A 24557-nucleotide genomic window follows, 5' to 3' on the forward strand; every position below is an offset into this window, starting at 1 on the left:
AATTGAAGATTATTTTGTTAATCTTAACTAAAAGGAACTATAATATGTTTACATTTTATATTGCACTATATATATATATATATATATATATATATATATAATATTTCATAATTTATGTCCATTAATTACACATTTCTTAATAAAAAACAAGTTGAAAAGATCTGATCTAAGTTGAAATAATCTAAAATATCTAATGAACGCAGAACATTAATTACTGTTAAAAACGACATTAGACATTTTTTTTGTTATGAATGTTAATTATTTTTTGTTGTTCACACTATACTAAGTATAACAGATCTAATCAATGAAAATAGTAATGGTTTACTAGAAAGGTTTTATTTTTTTTTTGTTTTGTAGTAGCACAAATATAATATGTGTGTGTGTGTGTGTGTGTGTGTGTGTGTGTGTGTGTGTGTGTGTGTGTGTGTGTGTGTGTGTGTACTGCTTGACAATACATTATAATTTTTTATAATCTATTGAGCAGAATCATCTTTAATCACATAATCAATCGATGATAAATTTACATGCGAGCATACACTCGACACGTGCTCGCACCTCATTCTAACAAAAGTGCTTTAATGTCCTTCGCGCATCGTTCAAAAAACAAATATGCAAAATGTCGTGACACTGCTAGACACATAAAATCATGGGTTATATACATGGTGTCTCGCAAATATTTTAACGAGAGTTCTTTAGTTAATTTGAGTCTAGTTTCCTCCAACGAGATGACTCGTTACTCGCGTAATCGTGTAATCGCGATATCTCTATATTTTTTGTTATCGAATTTTGTCTTGAAATTCTTAATAGATATAAAAAAATCTAAGAGAGCTCCAGGGAATCGAAATTTCATCTTAGAGAGAATTGCAGAATTGAATTATTGAGTTATTGAACAAGTACATACGTTACATTTACGTTAAAAATATTTCTAGTGGATGCGTCATCGTATATTCAACACAGTGCATATACGACGATGAAAAAAAGGTACCGTGAAGGTTAAAGAGACCTATTGACCTCTCGATGCTTCCGAGAATAGATACTCGCGGATATTATGCAGCGTTATGCTTAATGCCGAACGTTACATCTTATATTATTTTCATTTAATAGGAAACGCACCTCGATTTGTGGTCTCGAACATGTTTGTCGCGAGAATATGACCGCATGACGTCAGCCTGTTTGGAAAAGTGCAACGAGGGATAATCCGTAGGACGTGACGAATTGCCCTGGAAGTTAACATTTACATGTAATATGACATCATGCTATTTTCAATCTGCTGTCGATTGCAATTTTAATTTGCGCAGTTGGTGCGCGATGTTAGGATAGGTCACCCCGATACATCGTTACAGACTTTTCTTGTATCTTACATAAGCTACTCATGTAATAAGCTCCGGAAAATGACTCATTAATATCGTTTTTATAATAATAATGTTATTATAATGTTTATTATTAGTATTATGATATATTATTATAAAAAAGTTTATGTAGCTGTCGCAAAGTAACCATAAAAATGTCCATAATTGATATTTGATGAAGAAAGAGTATTAGATGTCTTTGCTTATATTTAAGTGGGGTTTAACTTTCGACTAACAAGTGTTTTGGATCTATCAGATTGGAAGGAAGAGGGAAGAGGGGATACGGAAGAAATTGATAAAATGATATCTCGCTTCGGAGAAACACTTATAAAACTCACAAAAACCTCCGAAGAAACATTGAGAAATGAAATATTGTTTTGTCGTAAGGGAAAACTGGCATGACAGGTATATCGTTGCAAAAAATCATGACGAGCACTTACTCCGTCGACCTGATTGCAGTAGACGCCATCCTATCGTACATTGATTGCCATGTTTTTCTCGCTGATCGTCATTTACATAATCTTGCGAGCCGTCGTTGTTGTATGAAGTTGATACGCCACGTTGATGCTTTTTACGATAGTGTTTGACATTACATATGATAATGCCTTATGCTACGAACACCGAAAATGCGCGTGTCCTTCAGCATGAACTCGTTACATATTTTAAAGTTTTTCCTTAATAATTCATTATGTCCCATTTATTTAAAAAAATTCAAGAATTATATTGCTTTTGATTATCAAATGTCAAAAACGCGTTTCTTTTCAACTAGAATAAGTTTGAGGTGCTTTTATGCTTTTTTAGCTTTTCTCAGAATGAATTATTTTGAGAAACATGTATTTTATATATATCTAAGAAATTTGAAGAAAAATACAAGAGATTACCTAAGTCTTTTCTTCTTTTCCATAATAACATATAATTTTTGATGCAATATAATTTTGTAACACGTTCTTATCTTTTTCTTATCTTTTCGTTTAAATAACATGTTGTAGTTCTTCAAGTTTGTAAAGAATAGAGTTTCCTTGTTATAAATGGAGAAATCTTTTGTTAGAGATTTTTATTAAAAAATATTTTTAAAGAAGTGTCAATAAGTCCTATACTGATAGATTTCAGTAAATTCCTACACACACACACACACACACACACACACACACACAACACACACACACACATATATATATATATATATATATATATATATATATATATATATAATATTTTCAATTCTTATTTGATGTAAAGTTCTAAATATTTTTAAATATTATTAAATATATATAGGGTAAAATAAAATAATTAAAATAATTATTAAAATTATTAAAATAATTAAATATATATATTAAATATATATATATATATTTAAATATATTTTACCCATATATATATATATATATATATATATATATATATATATATATGGGGAAATTATATATATATATATATTTAAATATAATATATTTTACTCCTATCATGTCTAATCTTAAAATTAAATTTTCTTTAACGGGAGATGTTTCTAATATTTTATAAATATTGTTTGTACTAAATTTGATATTTATTTTGATCATATTCTAATGTTAATCTTCTTTGCGAGGATAATCTCTCATCTAGCTTCTCTCTTCTGTCCCTTTACCTCTTATTATTTCGCAGAAATCCGGTAAACATTCCAATGAACTTAATGCATAGTGCATATATGTAACGACGCGCAGGAGAGATTAGATTATCAATTCCGAGCCATTTCTCCCCTCCCGTCCCCGCCGCTCGTTCTTTCCCACTGCGAGCACTGTCTACCCCGAGCGATCTCTCAAAACGAAAAATCCTATCCCGCACTTTAGTGCGTCCGTCGAGATCAAACCGTCGTGTGCAGCTCCTTCGTGAGTCGTGTAATTCCTCTCAGATCTCGGAGTTACATTCTCGATACCGAGCGACGGTGTCGGGTCATGTCGATGGCTAGGGGCTAGAATCCGCGTGACGATAGTGTACCACGCATCACATGCCATACGTTTTGCTCGCGAACTTACACTGGCAGTGCTCGCGCATTCGACAATTTCAAGAGTGATCTTGTTACTTCGCGACAATTACCATTGCGAAACGCAAGGAAAGAGCGCGCTTCGCGATGAAGCTCGACGACGAAGCCTTTTCCTTTGACATGATTGGTCAGCCCGATCTGGATTTCAATACCTGTGAATATCTCGGGAACTGTGAGTATTTTCAGGTTTTTATAATAAAAGAGAAAAATATGATTTTTCCTGGAGTGTAAAGATCAGATTTAAAATGATGCATATTGGCATGTCTTCATCAATTAAAAATGTGTAAGTAAAAATGTGTAAAGATACATGTTACGTGAGCATAATTATATGAGATATGTAGATAATGAGAACATGAGAAAAAAGACTCCAGAAGATTGGAAGAGAAATAAACAAACGACATGATTGTAATAAAATAAATACGTAGAAAAATAAAATATTTGTATATAACTTAACCAAGTAATTTGTTGCAATTATTACTTCCTTTCGTATACAAGATGTGAAAAATAGTCTATCTTTCTAAGCTTTAATATTTACTGATTTAGTACTAATTCGTTATCTGCTGCGAAATGCAACAGTACACAGACGGTATCAAAGAGATTACGAATATCTCGTTTTCTTGACTGTCATATCAATATAATTTATGATGGTATTGACGATAAATAAAACTGAAATTCAGTAATATTTCATTAATAATAATAGTAATAATTTAATAATATAATAAGATTACTAAATTTGAGAAAGAGAAATAAAGAAGCCGCTTACACTGAAAAGCATATAAACAGTAATATTATTAAAAGAATATTTTTCAATCGTTAAAAGAATATTGTAAATGGATATTACAAAAAAATTTAAGATTTGCAATTTAATTTCTTGGATAAATTCTCATGAATTATTTACATTGAGGTAATCAACTTTTTTTCATATAAAGTTAAAAAATAAAAAAAAATAAAGGAAGTATCGTACTTATTTATCGAAAATGTTTTTAGTATTTATATAAATCCTCTCTTTTTCTCTTTCTCCAATCATTGACGAAAACAAAAACAAATATTCTAATATAATTTAACTATGAAGCGTTGCCATAAATTATGTTGATAATTATCACTAATTATCGTATTTTGAAAAATTTATCAAGCCCTATTAAAAAGATTTATCTTATCTTATTCATCTTACCTTATCTTATCTGTATTACCTTTTTTCTATGTAACTATAGATAAATTATCCAATATAGACAGATTTAAACTATCATTAGTTGATCTCACAGATTCTGCTATTAAATACTATTACGTTATCATTTATGTAATATATATTATTAGACTTCTCGAGTCGATATTGCATTTTTATTTTAATATATTGCGTTTCGTCGGAATCGCGTGGAGAAGAAATATATATTTATATTTCTTGAAAAATGTTCACTTCTTTTTCTGCACGCACGCGACTCAGGCGTTGTAGATTGACAAAAGACTGACGTATACTCTCCGACAATGAAATTCATGGATGGAATCAGCTTCATCGATAGCAGCTTATCTGATAGATAAGAAATCGTTAAAAATGCATCGGATATACCTGTCCATCGTCGATTATATCATCGCAAAATGTTGTCGCGTTCACCGCGATATCTCGCAATTAACATCGAGAGATCGGCCGTGTAGAATGCACGTGATCCGATACGAAAATCTAAAAATACGCAAGGCAGACATCTAAAGATACCGCAACTCCACCACGTCGGTATTTCTGTTTTCTCGGGAGTCTCGCTGCATTATCGCGGTCGTTACTTCTCTCGTCACTTCTGCTCGTCATTTTTTTGAACAATGCAACATTACCACCGGTGATACCAAGTGCACACCGGTGATATTAAGCGCGAGCATTAATAATACTCTCGTGCACGAGAGGAAGGGGTGAATATGGAGAAAACGGAGGCGTGAATCACTTTAGTTTGCTATGTCATTGCCTGTCGTTATGGGAATAGGAGCTTTCTGTATTGTGCTTTATCACAGGGAAACTGACTCATTTCAATTTCTCTCTCTCTCTCTCTCTCTCTCCCTCTCCCTCTCCCTCTCCCTCTCCCTCTCCCTCTCTCTGTGTCCACTCGGCAGTAGCTTTGTTACACACGTTGTTCTCCCGTGGCCTGTGTTTACGTGAAAACGCGAGCAATCTCAGCACTCTCTTTGTCACAGTCATCTGACAGATAACGACACGAGTCAGCTATACCGATGATGAGAAAAAATAATGACCAGCTTAGGCACCAAGATGTATTTCCTTGTTTCCGCATGCACGAAATTATTTTATTGTTTCTCAGTAAACGAGAGTTTCATCTCATCTCGAATGTATATTCGTACCTACACGTAAAATTTTTATATCAATAGTGGATTTGAAAAACATTATTTCAAATATGATTCTCAACTCTCAAGTTTCGTTTCGCACGTTTTTTTTGTGAATATTTAATCTTTAATGATTGTTGAAAGCCAAAAAATTATATACAGCGTGATATTTATAGCCTAGCCTATGAATGAGATAAATACGTGCATGCGCGAGAGGCAATATATTTTCGACAACGCGAGTCCCACTTTCCATATTTTTAGATCGTTTCAACGCTTACGTAGGCTTTTGCGCAAAAAAGAACGATGCAATTCGCGTGCATCTGAACTCAGGCATCAGTTCCTAAAACGCAGTGATGTAATGTCGTCTGCTATCTAGTTTCATAGTGAATCTTTATAATTAGACTTCATAATTTTCACGTATAATGAAAATACATTTCTTTTCGTTAAAGAACTTTCCGATTTGCATTCATGCAAAGAACCAGTTTTTCATTATAACGCAAATATTGACGTTCCTAGAGCTCATTCAGATCAGCATTCAGATAAACGATCGTTAATATCATCTCTTTCTCTCTCTTTTTCTCTTTCTTTCTCTCTCTCTCTCTCTTTCTCTCTCGTTTCAATCTTATCGATTTGCCACATATTTTTCAATTACTATTTTTATATCTCGAAACAGATATCTTTGGATAGATCAAACAATACACAAGTCGAAATGTTTCACACCGGAAAATTTTCCCACATTGATGCATGCTTGGGGATCATTAAAGACTTGGATCTTTTGTACAGTCTTTTGGAGTATCGGATATTCTTTAAATCTGCGAAAAATCCGCGAATTTGCAGCTTACACGATCGCCGACGCTCATAATCGTCCGCGGCCCGCCTCCCACCAAAGTCTCGCATAGTAAAGAACGACGGCAAAACGTGCGTACGTTTACAGCTGTTTGCCAGTCGTCACCGGACCGTCGCCGTGGTGTCTGGCGAAGGTCATTAACGCCGTCGTGATTATCATCGTCGTTCGCCATCGCTCGCGTTCCTGTCGTCATTCCGTAATTTTTCGAGAAATTATTCAGGACAGCTGAAACGATGGGAGATCTTTCTCGTCTCACGTAGGAAAACGCTGAGAAACAGAGAAGAGAGAGAGAGAGAGAGAGAGAGAGAGAGAGAGAGAGAGAGAGAGAGAGAAAGAGAGAGAAAGAAAAGGAGTCGTCCGAAATTGATCTCTCAATCGAGTCGCGAAGTAGCCGTAAGAAAGTAAACACGTCGTCAGCATCGCGATAGTGATCGAGAGAGTGCCGATCCATCGAGATCGGAGAGGATCGGCGCGGACCACCAACCGGTTGAAAAAGAGAGTCCTCACGATGGGATTGGCAGGTGTGCTTCTGTTCCTTTTTATTCTCTTTGTTACATGCGTCACATTATCGTTTCATGTTCCCGTTGTTGCATGTGAGTGGAGAATCGTAAGGGGATAAGTATCATTTTCCAATTGCGACAATATTGAGATTCCTTATCAACTCTGTTACGCGTATCATCATTTTCGTTTTATTGCAATAACTGATCTTTCACGAACATTCTTTGATTGTATTTTCCATTTTCATTTTTTTTTGCACATTTTATTAAATACAATTAAATATAATGAAATATTTAGGTTAATAAGATTTTTTGGTTAATAAAGTTTAAATTTGAGAAATGAATTATTTTTAATGTTAATTTTTATGTCCCTTTATAATTTTCCACTCTGCTATGTTACATTTGTCTCTTACATAATGAGATGTTATTAAAAAAAAAAAAAAAACGAAATTTATAGAAAAAAAAATGAAAATTATATATGCAGGATAGATTGAGTTATTAACGAAATTTATTTTTAAAATAAGAATACTCTTAGCCAACAAACTGAATGGTAGACCATATGAGTCAACTGTTCGAATTTGTCATAGATAATATGTATTACTGACATTATTCATGCGAAAAGTTATCGCTTGTCGAAATGCTGAACATGCATCAACTATTATCATTGTTTAGTCATAGTTTTTTATCTTAATGATCAGAAGAAAATACCATATAATGCTACTTAACTTTTTATTCTATGAAATTTATTCTATGAAATAAAAATCCAAAATCCAAATACAAACATTATTCAAAATAAAATTTAAAAAAATTTAAAACTTGATTAAAAAGGAAGATATATAACTGGTCTTCGGTCAGATCTAGTAGTTTAACGTAACGCGGATTTAACTCATTTTTAGTAACAATAAAAAAAATATTAAATATTTATATTGCTTTGAAAAGATAAATCCGCATTTCTATACATACGTTTTAACTTACATTCTTCGAATTTTTAAAGAGATAGTTGGACCATTTTATTTACTCAACTTTTCAATTTTTGTTATTTATTCGATGTAAAAAAAAAATATTTTTTTGCGATATGAGCGCGCTCGAAAACTTTCCGGTGACGATTAGAAGTGCCAACAACGATCATCCCGAAGGAAGTTTTGCGCGCGTGACGGCCGCTGGCTTGCGTTCGATCTAATTGTGCCATGACCTAAACGTGACTTGCGTTTTCGCGTGACATTCCGCATCCGTGTGTGACTGCGCACTGCGCGTTAAGGTCCGGTTGCATCGACAGTATCTGGATTAATTAAGCCCAGCTCGGAGAGTGACTCGCCGTTCCATTTTAGAATATATCATCTGTGACATCGATAGGGAACAATAAATAGATTTGCCTGAATAATAAAAGCTAGCGAACTCGATATTATTTTGTTATTTGTATTATTTGTTTTATCGAAAAGATGAGGTAAGTTAAATAATAGAATGAAATAAAGCGTGCGAGCACAAATCTTCGAAAGATAGTAGATAGCGGAGAAAGTAGACATTACGTAAAACTATAATTTTATGTAAATATTGCAATGTAATATCTTCTTTAAATAGAAATTGTTTCAATATATTATATATATATATATATATATATATATATTCAATATATTATTACATATATGCAAAATATCTATATATAAAATATATAGATATATTGAAAAATAATTTATTCAAAAAATATATATATTTTATAAATCTACGAAATAACATTTATCTTAGAACATATTTAATATTTCTTTTTTATCTTAGAAGCGAAATTTATTTTAGAAGTCATTCGAGACCTCTGCTGAAAAATCAAAATTTCAGGCTTACATTCTCATATTTCTTGTATAAAATTCTGCTTCATTGCGATCATTTTTAAATCAGATATCTAGAGATATCGTCTATATTCGCCTTTTTACGCTTTATGTCTTCCTCTCTTTAGCTGTAATGTACAATTATTTGATCTTAAACGCGGAAAGAAGGAGGCAGCTAAAACAAACAGATCTCAAGTCTTGGTTTGCCGACAGTACTTCCTTGGGTAGAGAACATCGCAATTAAAAATCTCTGCGAAAGAGAAAGAGAATGAAAGAGAAACAGAGAGAAAGCGAGAGAGAGGGAGGGAGGGAGGGAGGGAGGGAGGGAGAGAGAGAGAGAGAGAGAGAGAGAGAGAGAGAGAGAGAGAGAGAGAGAGAGAGAGAGAGAGAAAGAGAGGAGCCCTCTTATCATTCCAGTTGACACGTCGTCGTGTTATCGTCAGTGGCGTCGCACTGCAAGTATGCTATGTGTGGACAGTGGCGTATCTACACGTTTTATTATTTTTATATCTCAAATCCAAACACTGAAAATAATATTAACACAAGTATAATATATTTTTAGATTATAGAAAACAGAAAATATTTATAAACGTTTAATAACGTGTGAGAAAAATATCATTATTAAATCTTTCTTGTTAAATTTACTTTTATTGATAAATTTAATCGAAAATTTGCGATAAAATAAGATGAAAAGACTGGTAATTTATTTACAGACGTTAACTCTTTATAGATTTGCTATCGGCATTTTTGTTTTAGTCTCTTTAATTTTATGTTTATTTCTTTCCTAAATTTTCAGAGAGTGAATAAATGTAATAAATTATTTCAAAAGAATCAAACATGTAAAAATTCAGACTGTAAAGGTTAATTGCATCTCACATAAAATGCACATATTTTAGGATTTTTAGGATTTCGTTAGTTTGATGAAACGTTCTTAGTTATGTATCTTGCATGTATGTTTCATATGTTGTAAGTCCAAATCATGACACGCATGTTTATACATGAGATTGTCGTATCAATCATGTATGTAATAGCAAAAGTTTGTATAATTATAGAAAATGAAGATAAAGGAAGGAAAGGGAGATGAGAACCGAAAATATAATTGAGATACTTAATTTATGATTGTGTCGAAATATATATCTAAAATTAATGCTTTATAATCTGCTTAATATCATCATCGACGGTTAATTTATATATATATATATATATATATATATATATATATATGCCTAATTTTTATATATTTATTTTTAATATTCAGTAGAATGTTTTTATATTGAATGAAATTCCACTAAGCTTATCAGGAATTTGGGGGAGAGATAACGAATCTCTTATAATTTTGGAACTCGTGTTTAATTTTCCTTGGAAATTCCTACACACACCTAATCTGGCATTAAGATCGAAACGAAAACGCTCGTCGATAAATTTATCTAATTGTGATTGAGGAGATTACGGAAGATAGCGATTTGAGTTCGCAAACGAAACACGAAACGAAGTCGTGCAGAACTTAATGAACAATCACGTGGTCGGATTTTACAACGTTTGTTCCCGAGTTTGCATAATAGATAATTATGCTACAGAATATTCTAGTTATGCTTATTTTATTTTAATAACCGGTCATTATATGAATTATTAATAGAATTATGCTTGAAGGTATGTTATAAATGGTTTTTTTTTTAAATAGAAGGTTAAAATTAAAATGACGCCGATGACATTTGACGCGCCGACGATTTTTATACGAATACGAGGGATGCGGATATATTGAATCATGCCTGATAATTGTATTACATGTCGAAGTTTTAAACGGTGTTTTAAATTTAGCTGTTGTTATCAAGCAGTACGTCATATTTACGATTCAAAAATTTTAGAAAATTTTTTATAATATGAAATTATTTATTATTAATTATTCATTCGCGCAAAATGTCGTATTAGCGCAAGTAGCGAATTAGCCGAAAACTTCTTTTTTGAATTTAAAAAATAAGAAATTAATTGTTTATTACTTATTTTAAACGCGAAATTTTAATTCTTCTCTCTATAAAATAAACCTATCGCAATCTTCTAAAATCTATACACGTTGTAAAACTGAGATTAATAATAAGAATAAAATTTCTATTTAGGTGATCGAAAGCCGCATTTCGGAAATTTAATCGGTGACAAAACAGGAAAACTACAGTATTAAGTATGGGCATTTTGTTTTCTGTTTGACGTTGAATTGATCGTCGATTCAGCGCTGGTCAACAGGAAGATGCGTTTTAAGCTTGGCCCCGGAATAATTACGTCTTTCTTTTCTTCCGTCGTGTCCTCCTTTACCGCTGTTTGACTATGCTAATATTGCGCTAACAGCCTAGGCAAACCAATATATCTGTGCGTTCGCCGTTGAAAACTCACAAAAGTAAAAAAAAAAATAAAGAACCGCCTCGACTCGGCGGCTTCGAGTCGCGCCGCCGTCTCTTTAAGCATTTAAGTCCGCCGGTGGGGCATACATAAATAATTAATGGCCTGCAAATTGATTCGCAGTGTCACTATGACGAGCGGGTAACGCGTACGCGCACGCAATTCATGAGGCGTCGTATAGAAAAGAAGAAACTTTAGGAACGGCGAAACCGACCACCTTCCTCTCCCGTACGTATTAAGCTGGAATCCGTTAGTTTTCTCGCACAGAAGCGTTACGTAACATAATAGAACACGCACGCGACGCGGCTACCGCGTGTCGCAATCGCGTCGCTGCATTAACTTAAGTAGATATCAATTGGACACCTGAGGACGGCGAGGCGTTCTCCATATCGCGACGTCGTCGAACGAGGCGAGGAGGAAAGAAAGGAGAGAACGGGCGAGATCTCTCCCCGGGGAGGTTACGATTCCGCGTTACGCGCGAAGCTTGTATACATATCGAAATGGCAAGAGTCAAAGGACAGTTTCTTTCGTGAGCCGAAGACGGTTTTTAACTCTTTCACTAGCGTGCGGAGATCACGCAGGGGATCGGGACTCTTCATCTTGCCATTTCAAGAAGAAATAACGATTTACAAGCTGCCGTTCGGCAAATGTCATAATAGCATTCGGCAAACGCGGCGAAAGTGATGGTCGAAAGTGAAAGCGGATTTCAGGGGGGAGAAAAAGAACATTTAAAGGGATAATAATTATGTTATCGTGATCATCTCGCTTCGCGAAGAATTTTGTGTCTAGAAACGAAAGCGACGTGTTTTTTTTTTTTTTTTTTTTTTAATATTTCTTTTCTAATGGGTTTTTCTTTTGCCATCGAAGTAACCGGAAAGGAAGCTAAAAAAGGTTCGCAAAGTCAGCTGCGAACTTTTACGACGCATAAAAAAGACTTGCGATATGTCGCTACGTTTTCCACGTACGCGTTGTGCCGCGTAAGGCGAAAATATTTAAAGCATTACGAATTTTACGCGGCATGATGTGGCGTAACGTCCATTCAAGACATTAGCTGCCAAATGACGCGCAATTAACTGCAGTTATTCTCTAATTAATTTCAGCTTAGCGATAAGAGGTCTTAGCGCAGTCTCTTAATCTTTAACGAATTTGTAATTTTAGAAGAAATCGCTTAGGGAAACAATGAAATTTCCAGAGTTTTAAATTTTCGACCTTACGAATATATCATCAAACTTTCCTAATCAATTCTTTTTCTATTCTCTCGAGAAAATCATGTTTGAAAAGTAGCGTAATTAGTTGGAGACCGTCATTTTTAACCGCGCGAAAAAATTGACTTAAGCGAGGCATCATCTGCTATTTCTCGCGACGTTTCCCGGCATATACACACAAAATTGTCGGAGACATGTTAAGCAAATATCGTTGACTTTGCGATGCAAAGTCTTACCTTCGACTACAGTTCTTAGAATAATGATAGGACAACTCCGTGATTGACTGACGCAAACAGCATCGACATTGTCGGAAAATACTCGCAAGAAATGAGATAAGGCTTCCGTAAGGATTAATTAATCTCGGTTTGAGAGATTAAAAATATCATTTCAGAGAAATAAAAAAGAGAACACGTCATTGATTCGTTTCTAATTATTCATGCAAAAAGCGTATTCGCTCGACAGCGATAAATCTATAAATTTTTATAGATTTCCATAAGTTTGGAAAGAGTTTCACCTCTCTTCTTCCTATTGTCAATCGCGCCTCTATCAATGGTAGAGAAATCGTGCGCGAACTTTTTAATTTACGTGAGATATTTGCCCGACTGCCACACGTCTTTCTAAGCATCGAGCTCTATGAGAGCGTCCTCGAGATGAGGATAGGTGAAGGATGAGCGAGGAATGAGCGCGGATGATCGCATAGGCGCAAATGTTTTCGCTAGATCGATGGAGACCTCCAGAGATCATCCGCATATGTTATTGACGCTCACGTTGCACCTGTTGCGCCTCTTCGATGGTATTGTCAAGTAACACGGTTGATCGCGCGCGCAAATGAGAGAAGCCCGAGCGACTAGTAAGTACGCGCGATTTTGTAATACGATAGCCTCGCACGGGAGCGAGAGGAGAGATACAGTCGCGACTCGACCGGACCTTGACTCCAGGCAATACCGTGTGTTTCAATAAATTTCATTCACTCATTAACGCGCCCCTGTATGCGTGTCTCTGTCGAAACTGACTATTATGAGATTATACCTCGTTCGCGTCTTACGAAAGCGAACGCGACGGTGGAAGGAGATGATGAGCCGAGAGGATAAAAAGCGGAAGAGGAATCGAATCGTGAAGAAGAGGTTTATCGCTAATCTTTAGAGTTCACAAATATTTTTGAAAATTTCTTGGCTCTGGTAGTTCAATATTCGAGTAGTTCAAGATTATCGTATCAACCACAGTTCTATCAAAGTACCGATCTGCTGACGCAAGATGACACAGAAAACCGCGTACATGTAACATAGCTGACGTGAATTCATTGTAGACACCGCATTTTTCTGTGCGACGCGATAATCACTTCCTTCGTCGCGACGACTCCTTTTTTTCTCGCAACGCGAGATCTGATTCTCCTATCCGTCCCCTGATTTCATTTAAGAGACTCGCGATCGACTTAGAAACTCCGATTGAGTGTTTCGTATCACTTTCCTTTGGGAAATACAAACATGTTGCCCAGAACAAACGATCGTAATCGTTAACGATCGTGGGTCATGAATCATCGTCGAGATTTGCGAGATGTGCGAACTCGACTGTGGCCCAGGCTGCAACTCTTAATGACAGTGTCGTTACATTGTCGTTAAGCCAAGGTATAATATAAACGTTGGAAAAACTGCGCAGCAACGACGATAACAATAACGATACTGCCGTTAAGAGTTGCAGATTACGCTCACAGGCGCCGATAAGACGCGCGTAAATGGCTCTATCAGGCCGGGTTTCTTAAAGGTGCATCACGATCACGCACGCGGTCGTGAACCGGGCGTGCGTGCGTGCGTGCACGCGCGCGCGCGCGCACAAACAATCGGGTCACCAGGCGCACATTAGACTTTGGCACACATTGCGGTAGGCTCCATCTCGTCTACGCGATAATAGCGTCTTCGGGAAATTGCGATCTCGGACAGACTGGTGGTGTACTCGCGCCGCGGCATCGCCGCCGTCGTTCCAAAGTTCAGAATTCGCGACTGGTACTGTCTCGACTGGTACTGTGGGGGGGGGGGGAGGGAAGGTTGGTGTAAGGGGTGCTATCGGTGCATCTGATAATATTTTACCCATTTTCTTGCCGTAATGCCAAGGTCGTGGAAACGATAGATACAAGGCGAGGCAATTATCCCGGTCGGCAGCTATTTCGGGAAGCGCCATCGTGCTGTGTAATTATGCTGAGCGAGCGTGAATACCGCTGAGCACATGTCGAACGGGGTTGCCATTGAAAAAACGAACGAGAAGTGGGATTATATAATATGGCAATTCCTGAATTCCTTTGCCTCTGCAAAGCCTCGTTGAGTCGGTCGAATCGCTCGCTGAATGTCTATTTAAAGAGAGATTTGGATGCGAGATAGAAAAAAAGAATTTCACTAAGAAAAAAAAAAAATAAAATAAAATTACGTCACAGAATGCATTAGAAATATTTTTGTATGAAAAATTTGGCAAGTCCAAAGAAGAAATAGTAGATATTCGTAAATCTTCTCCTTGAGCTGTCTTTTCGTCTAGCCTGCTTTATGAGCTACAGTCTGAACAAGCTTACTAAATGTTATTTATGATATTCATGTTATACTGAATTCTCTTGTAACTTAAAATAAATCTTCTCGGTTGATTTACACTCATACTTTACTACTTTCAGCCGTAAAATATTGAATTTTGAATTTGTGAATGTCGCTTCTAGGCTTGAGCAGAAATTATAATTTTTCTGAAATTATCCCAAAAGATTTAATGGTAGATTATTATTTAAATAAGAAATAATACGTAATAAATAATTTATTATTTAATAAAATAAACTTATAGGAAAATATCATTAAATTTAATCGCATTCAGAGAGTATAAGTCTATCTTAAAAAAACAATTCTGCAGTTCTATGTTTAATGTAAAAATATCCAACGTGAATGTGAGTTATTATCTTCAGAAATAAATTTAATACGTAAATCTGCTGTGTGTGTGTGTGTGTGTGTGTGTGTGTGTGTGTGTGTGTGTGTGTGTGTGTGTGTGTGTGTGTGTGTGTGTGTGTGTGTGTCGATAATACAAACGACACGTACCACATTGTACGCTAATGCTTTTCCCGTGTGCCCCTTCTCCCGAATAATCATGCTGCAAATTATAATTGCCATCTCGTTACATACGCGTTTTCCTGCCTTCCTTCGCAAGTGGAAACGCGTTTAATAAGCCGATAAGTAGTTGTTGCGCAAGCGATTTCGATAGTTCTGCTCCGTATTTCTCCGCTCGCAGAGATCGGAAGTCGGAGATCGCAAGCGAAGAAAATCTGTCGCGTGACACGCTCTGTAAGATCAAGGATGACGACAGTCGAAATATACTATTCTCCGCGAAAAGCGAGTTGAACGTCTTAAGAATAATTTCAGCGTAATTTAAATAACGTAAATTTCGAAAGCGTAAAATTGTGATACAAACGAATAACTTTTTGGAACATTATAACGGAACATATCTATATATTTTTTTTTTACTAGAGCGCAATTTATTTATTATTTCAAGCATATGTAAAACAAATGTTAATGTCTGTTTAGAATATAATCAGGCTCGTGGATATAATTATTTACAATATACTAAAAATATATCGTAGTATTTCTAGTCAAATGTTAACATTTCTTCACCGTATACTTCCAGACTATTCGCTTTTATAATCTTATTCGAAAACATATGCGCCGCGTCATTTTGCTGCGTCATTTTCTTACGTATATAGCACTACGATACGCAATTTCTACAAGGTGTCTTTGACAAACTACGTTTTTTTTTTCAAGCCAAGAATATAATCATAATTTTGCGATAGCAAAAAGTCAAAATAAACCACTTATCTGCGGTATATCTAATGAATGAATTCTTTCTGAATGTTTCTTTTTTACCATTTCCAAGATTAGATCCAATATATCCGATAAAACCGGATATTTCCTAGTCACATTCGTTGTAACGATAAGCTTTCGTATGTGGCGTTCAAACAGAAATTCCACTAAGGCTAATGAAGCTAATGAAGCTTATTTTTTGTTTGACATTATCAGATTTGATTATTAGCCCTAGCATGTATGGCGTTTTATCACATTAAAAGCGATGCCTTCTATTTATTCTGTATATCACATGGTTTTTATATTTTAATATATAATTAAATAAAAAAGTATAAAGTCATGCGGAGCAGATTTAAACTTTATAAATCTTCTCGATATTTACGACATACATTTTCTTGAAAATATGCAATCTGAATAGCAACTATATTATCACAATAACAATATGATGATAATAATGTCGGAAATCATTAAAGGGAGGGGGAGAGAGGCAGTATCGTGATTTTTAATCAGGTCCGTTTCGTGTTGGGGATTTCCTTTTGTTCAATTTAACATAGATGCAAATATTTCTCACGATTATAAATACTGGTCTGCATCTACTTTGCAAATTCAAAATAAATAGGAGGAAGTTGATTAAATTTTCACGTTGGAGGGAAGAGTAACGAAGCAAAATAGTATCACATATAATTAACTTTATTACATCGCACATTATAAATTATTCTAAGACCTTGGATCGACATCTTTTGCGCGATATATGTAATATATACATCTAATATTTCTTGAAGGCACGAGAGTTAATTAAAAGTTAGAATTAAAATGTTCATGCGAGGTATTAATCCGTTTGCACTATATGTCGATGTTACGTCACCGGTTCTCTGGAAATTATAAGAATTATAAGAATAATTATAAGAATTCATATTTAGCAATCGGAATTTACATTTTATTGAATTACTTTGAATTATTTAAAATTGTTAAACGAAAATTACACTTTATTTAAGTAAAATAAAATTTTATTCGCAAATCGTAAATTTATGAAACTCTTTTTAATAGAGACAAGAAATTAATCCCATAAAATATTGTTTGGATATAACAATTTTTAAATTTACGCGGCGGACACTGAAAGCTGGAAAAATTTAAAATTTAATTATTTAATTATTAAAACATGAAAATTTAGAGTATAATATACTAATTTTATGCATATGATATATATTATTTTGAAACACATTTACTTTATAAAATCATCTTATGTAACTTTCGAAATCTGACATTTCGTAATGCAATGACCTAATAATAATTGCATCGATCAAAGAAAGAACGAAAAACCAAAGAGTTGAAATTATTTACGAGAGCATTTTTTTCCATACGTAATCGATGAATTTTTATAAATTTTCAATATTTCATTGTGCGAATGACATATTTGAAATCTCATTATAAAGTTATTATTATCATATCTTTTAAAGTTTTTAAAGTTTTTTAATAATAAATATAATAATTAATGATGAATATAAGTTCTAAATCAGCAAAAAACAATTGGAATTTTTCGATATCGATGGAATTATTTGATGGAAAATTCTGTAACACCTATCCCGTACGTCGCACGAATCAATTCTACCTTCGTATTAGTTAAATATGCCGCTAAGCGGTTTATCACTTACATTATATTATCGTCGTATGCATTTTCTCAAGGTCCATGGCGATTTGCATACTTAACCCCTACTGACCCAGTATCGACGACATAGTGTATCCACTGTTATTAAAATCCAGAATTGTTCACGCCGCAAACATTTATTGAATGTGGCATAATCACTACCGGGAAATCTAATTTATTTTTTAACGCACATCTTTGATTTAATTCATCTTAATATTTATCTATTTTTTTAATGCCTAACTCATATATATTATACAAGAGAAGGTTAATTTCTATCAAGAAATATTTTCTTAGTAGTCATAATCTTATATTTTTAATATCTGATATCGAAGTTTACGATTATTTTCGATATTACATCTATTCTAATTAATAATGAAATCGCATCGCATCGAATTATTTTGAATATTATTTAGAATTAAAAAAATTATTAAAAATCTTGAAAGTCTTGTGAATGTTTCGGAAATACATTTTTTCTGCTATAAAATTTTACATTATCTCGAACTTTTTATTTTATGCAGACGATAAAATAACAAATTTATTTTTAAGAATTATACATGTTTTAACATAGATATATTCGAGCAAAAAAATTGTGAAAAAAGTTTACATTCTTACATTCGAAATTTTCAAAACTTTCCAGCATTTGCAACCTATAAAGTTTTTCAAGAATTTTCGATTTTAAATGCAAAACAATATAAATATTTTTACACAATTGAAATGCTTGAAAAATTTTCAGGGAAAAGCCGAATGACCATCACTAATAGCAGTCACTCTTAAAAAATGCGAAAATCAATCCATATAAATCATTGCAAGACGGAGTAAAATAAAGAGAGGATTTCTTTTATATTGCAGATGCAGATATGGGCATGGGTGCTGGAGTAGCGGGTCCCGTCCTGGCTCTTCCTGGTCCAGGAGTCAACGCCGCCCTCTCGCAGACATGCGCCATATGCAGTGATCGTGCCACGGGAAAGCATTACGGCGCTGCGTCTTGCGATGGTTGCAAAGGTTTCTTCCGCCGATCTGTTAGAAAAAATCACCAGTACACATGCAGGTATACACATTTGTATTGCAACATTTCAGAAATACGATAGATCGGCGTACGCCCGTTTGATGGACGATTTAGTGGCATGCGCGGGTCTGATAACTGAGAGCGAGACGAACCATTCTTCAAAAGGAAAAGCACTTGTTTTTTATTGCAGATTTCAAAGGAAATGCCCGATCGATAGGGATAAGCGAAATCAGTGCAGGTATTGCCGATTACGAAAATGCTTCAGAGCCGGTATGAAGAAAGAGGGTGAGTTTTCTTGCGAATCCATTGCGTATTGTAAAATTTTGACTTTAAAAAACATATTTGCAGAAACGAATCTCTACATATAAACTCTAACTCTTGTTTTGTATATTTAATTTTTATATATTCGCATATCGTAATTAATATGGCATGATACTCATAATATTCATAATACTCATTATTTCTTAATTTTGCGAACTTTACTTTTTTGTACGGGATTAATTTTTACAGCCACGTTTTTATTTATGTTCGAAAAGTAGGAATTTATGTAAAAGTTCCTGATAATTTTAACAGCCGTGCAAAATGAGAGGGATCGGATAAGTTGTCGACGACCTAGCAACGAGGATTCGCCTGATAAAAATAAAGGCCCATCGAAGGAGGATGTGGTAAAAGCGGATGCACGCGCCGAAATGCTCAGCAAACAAGTTGGCGGGTTAGAGGTGAGTGATTTAACCTCTGATTAAATAGAATATTTATAGATCTTGGTTCATTAACACTCGTATGCAAAATTCGGCGTATCAATCAATTCATTTACTTCCTTCAACGCCGTGCAATGCTTGCCATTGTCGTTCGTCATGGGAACATCGTGAAACTTATTGGTTCCTTATTAAATTCGACGGTTTTGATGATTCTTGATTCACTTTTCATACTATTTTTAGTTTTATACTATTTTTATATCCGCATGAATCATAAAACGAAGCGTGATTGAAGTGAAACTATATTTTTTTAAATTTATAGTAGATATTTGCAAGAAGAATTTAAGAGGTTTTTACATATTCTTTTATGACAATTTAAATTAGATTATTCAAATTAATTTATTTTCGATTCAAGATTATTTTTTTAATTACTTTCCAGGTTAGTCATTTAGGTGTGATTAATTATGATTTATTAGATATGAAAAAAAGAAAGATTCTAAATTTTTTATTTTGCATTATTAATAATTATTATAATTTTAAGTCTGTATTTACTTCAGAAATCTACAATACTTGCATCATAGACACATTATAACGTAACATTTTATACTTTTTTTAAATTTAATTGCATCTAAATCGATTTATTTACATCTCGAGGGTAAGACTGGGCACAAAAATTTCGATATATTTTAATCTTTCCAATATCATTTCTGTACATGTGAAATAGATGTATATTTTATATAGATAGTATATTTTTCTTTTGAATAACTGGAATATTATTAGAATCTTTTTTAATAACTGCAACGCCACGTGACAATTCATGTAGCTTCAGCAGCCAGACAGTCCAATCGAGATTGATCTCAGCACGAAACGGATAGCTGGGATAAACGACGTGTGCGAGAGCATGAAGGAGCAATTGCTGATCCTGATCGAGTGGGCCAAGTGTTTCGACGAGTTCAAGGCACTGTCGCTGGACGACCAGGTCGCGTTGCTGAGGGCTCACGCGGGCGAACACCTGTTGCTGGGAGTGGCGAGACGCAGTAGGAACTTCACGGATGTCTTACTACTCGGCAACGATTGTATCATCATGAGGAACTGTCCTGGTACGTAGAGTTCGCCGAGATCTCCCTAGAATTCGGTTTTTGTAGCTTCTTAAGTTTCTCTTGTCCGAGGCGAAGCAAGCGCTGATGTCGATCGTAAAAAATTCCGAATTTACCCGTGCAAATTATTTTTATCGCACGGAAGGTGTTTCGCGTATGTAATTTCTGAAAGGAGAGCCTGGGCCGCTCATCGAACGCGGCTTTTCAGCATTTTCAGATGTTCGTTTCTCTGAGACTCGTACTTTTGAAAACGCGTGAAAACGCCTTATCGACAAATTTTATAAGTGCCACTCGACACCGGCCTGCTCCGTTCGCGCTTGTTTCTAACATTTGTACGCCGCGTTTTGTCTTTGCGTTTTGTCTAAATAATGTTATTAATATAATGGGGGAACGTATATATAAGGAGACGTGCTTGAGGAGTTCTCTGGAGTTTCTCTGGGATTAGTAATGCTCCTTAAAACGGATGAAGGTGAATGTTTTCAAGTAGCAAGATGAATATTAGGCAAATCTTGACCAGTTTTCTCCTGACGCATGTTGCGCAAACGTCTTGAGTCGCTGCGTTTCGGATGTTTACCTTACATATGATGCGAACAACAATAATAATTAATGTATGAAATATGAAACATTTGCAAGAAATAATAAATAGAAATTAAAGAATGCTTCTATATTCAGTATTCACTATAATAGAAGAGACATTACTTTGTCTTTAAGAGATAAATTTTACTGCAACCATATTGAATTATATATATTAAGACGAAATAAATTAATTTTTTCTGATGAAATGTAACAATATTCTTTTCACTAATGAATATACATATATAATTCAATTTGCATATATTTGTTTTTTTTATAATAGAAGCGGATTTCATCACGGCTTATCAACATTCATATCTATTTTATTAATTCATAAATTAAAAAAGAATCTTCATAATTTATATTATAAAATAAATGTGATGAAGATAAAGATTAACTTATTTCTGCGTATAACGCAGAAAAAAATCACGTGTTTCAATATTATAATTCACTATGACTTCAATAAACAGAGACTTTTTAATAAGCATAATATATTAATATTTTAAAAATATATTCTTTTTTTTTATTCTGTTTTGAGTCGCATTTTCAAATCTTTACGTTTCGAAACTTTAATAGAATTTCTTTACTTTAATAGAATTTCTTTACTTTAATAGAATTAATAGAATTTAGAAGAAATTAATAAAAAGGCTATTACTAAGAAACTGTATTCAGAATTCATTTTTTCGTTTCTTAATAAATATTCTGTTTTGAAAGAATTGAAATAAATAAATATGTACATAAATATGTAAGTGTAGCTTTTCTCTCAAACATGTATAATATTTCGGAAACGTTTCAGTAGTATAAATATCATAAAGTGGTTCTTATCTTACGGTATAAATACCATAAAGATTCTTTATCGAACGGGATAAGATATCCGTCTTGTTAGAGCGCTGCCTACGTTTTAGCTTCTTTTTTTTTTCGTTCGAAAGAGAGCCTCTTCTTCTAAAAACTAAAAGTCAATTCGACTGCGACCTTCACCTTTTTGCTTACGTAATTTCGTTGTCAACATATGCGCGACTGCCGCATTATGCCGTTATTCATGATCGAGCGGTCTCTTATACGATGCTTCTATCAAAATATCTTGTTATTCTATTTCATCATAATCCCGTAATAAAATTAAAAAATGTTACTCATTATATTCTGTTTCTCATCGAAGAAAGAAGAAGAGTTGCTCGGATGAGTTTCTTCGACTCGGATGAGTTTTGGTTCGTTGTTTTCTTCTCAGTATATACGTTAAATGTACGTATGTTAACGATTTCATAATATTTTAATATTTTATCGGTAAACACGTAGGTCTTTCCTCGCATTCTGGACTTATCTGGTGAGTCGTGAGATATAGAGACACATCTTTTGCATGGGCAAGACTTCTCATTTCCTTTGTTCATTTCTTTACGAAACGTCGCCGTTACGTTCGAAATCCTAATTATGTTACAATTATTTGACATTTTAATATGTTCTCTGTGTTAGTTTAAATTTTATAGATTTATATAATTAAATATCCACGTAATTCTAATCACGTAAACGTCTTACACGTGTTTGTATTGAATAAAAAATGCGAAAATATCAATGTTGACTCGGAATTAATTTTCTTGCAATTTTCTTTCGACGCAGACGCGCTTTCAATTATTTTCCTTTTATCTATCACGATGTGTAAAATATAAAATAATATGTATATGCATGTATGATGCATAAATTTAATTTTTGTAAATTGGAGATGAAATTTATGGAACAGATGGATGATTTCATAATACAATATTCCCTTCTATTCGAAATCTGTTATTTTATTGCCGCAAGGACAAGATGCATTATATCGATATATCACGCGACTGATAAAAGAAACACTGCGTCACATCATTTATCTTGTCACAAAATAATCGCATTTTACAATGTAAAACATTCTTAGGAATATTATTACTTCTTGTGATTAATTTTATTTAATGAAGGATATAAGTGGTGTATTGAAAATCATGCGCGAAGTGATTCATTTAGTTGGAAATCTTCATGATAAATTATGATAAATATGATGAATGATGAATTATAATAAATATAAATACGAATAAAAAAAAAATCGTTATTTTATCAAAACAAAATACACACGAATATAATAATATAACGCGAAAAAAACAATATGAAGCAATATTTTGATAATTAAGTTTCAACTTTGCTAAAAAAGTATTTTATTGAAGATTTCGACTAAAGAATAACGATAAGAATAACGATTTAAACTGGGGCTGTAAATAATATTCGGATTTATTGATATTCGGATATAAATAATTCATTGAATTGTTGCGAATTAAGTTCGAATATCTGAGCCATCCGAATAAATTATCTGAATCTTAAACCGTAGCTAACTCTACGAATTTCTTTGTTAATTCGGATTCGGGCTAATCGGCATGAAAGATAACTATTTGCTGAATTAGCTAGAATTGATTTAGCTCCGTTTTAACTTCCGTTTCTTCTTGGCTGATTCTAAAAGAGTATCTTTTACAGCGAATAATAATAATAATTTTGGATAATATGGATATTATGTCGAAATGTTTACAGCCCCTAACTCAAGTTCAGCTAGGGAAAATTTATATTCGCTTCATAATGTAATAACGAATCGCAAAGCATTGGTAATCTACTGACTTATTAATTGGATGTTTCACTTGTCGTTGCACGATCACGGGGCTTAGGTGGTTGACTGAGTCCGGAATTCGTGTGCCACTTTAAAATGCATGCCGAAGCATGAATGTTTGGTTTAGCGTTACGAATTGGTGCAGAAGATCTTTATTTATCCGATAATATTTATCAAATAAAATTAGAAAAAACAAAACATTCGACGAAGTCGAGGATGCAAGAGCAAACTTTTCAATTTTCTTTTTAGAGATTCCTTCTAGCTTTACCCAATACGAAATTTGAAAAACGACAGATCTTTCGCATCAACTTAGTAATATCTGCGAGATTCCTTTGTTTTTCTCTTCTCTTTCCACCGGACTCAGTTTTCTATGAGAACGAAAGAACAACGGTGTAATCGCGCCTATCAGTAATATCATTGCAATTCGTAGAGGGAAGCAACCAGCAGGATCTGGACATCAGCAAGGTGGGCATCAGGGTGATGGACGAGTTGGTAAAACCGTTTCAGAAGATCAAGATCGACGACACGGAGTTCGCTTTTCTCAAAGCCATCGTGTTCTTTGATCCGAGTGAGTGTTCCGCTTATAAGCTCAATTCAGAAAGGATCGTCGCGCGACAATCGCGATTACTCATATGCGAGCGGAATAGAAAAACATTGC

At 34.1% G+C, this 24557-nt stretch overlaps 1 protein-coding gene across 10 annotated transcripts in view; it reads left to right on the forward strand.

Moving 5' to 3' along the window:
* The window catches only part of Hnf4 (Hepatocyte nuclear factor 4), a 35435-nt gene that overhangs the window by 7588 nt on the left and 3290 nt on the right, over nt 1-24557 (forward strand). For 6 of the 10 annotated variants that reach the window (XM_011633587.3, XM_011633586.3, XM_011633582.3 and 3 more), the window contains 5 exons: nt 18761-18959; nt 19108-19202; nt 19491-19636; nt 20436-20712; nt 24309-24467. In XM_011633587.3, coding sequence (XP_011631889.1) covers nt 18761-18959; nt 19108-19202; nt 19491-19636; nt 20436-20712; nt 24309-24467 — 876 coding nt within the window. Of the gene's footprint in view, nt 1-3301; nt 3542-6511; nt 7057-18760; nt 18960-19107; nt 19203-19490; nt 19637-20435; nt 20713-22575; nt 22604-24308; nt 24468-24557 lie in introns of those variants that run through there. The other 4 variants (XM_089074827.1, XM_011633588.3, XM_011633589.3 and 1 more) reach the window with 4 other exon arrangements.

This window comes from Pogonomyrmex barbatus, unplaced genomic scaffold, assembly GCF_055798465.1.
Source record: "Pogonomyrmex barbatus isolate J1 unplaced genomic scaffold, ASM5579846v1 scaffold18, whole genome shotgun sequence".
In the NCBI taxonomy this organism is placed as follows: domain Eukaryota; kingdom Metazoa; phylum Arthropoda; class Insecta; order Hymenoptera; family Formicidae; genus Pogonomyrmex; species Pogonomyrmex barbatus.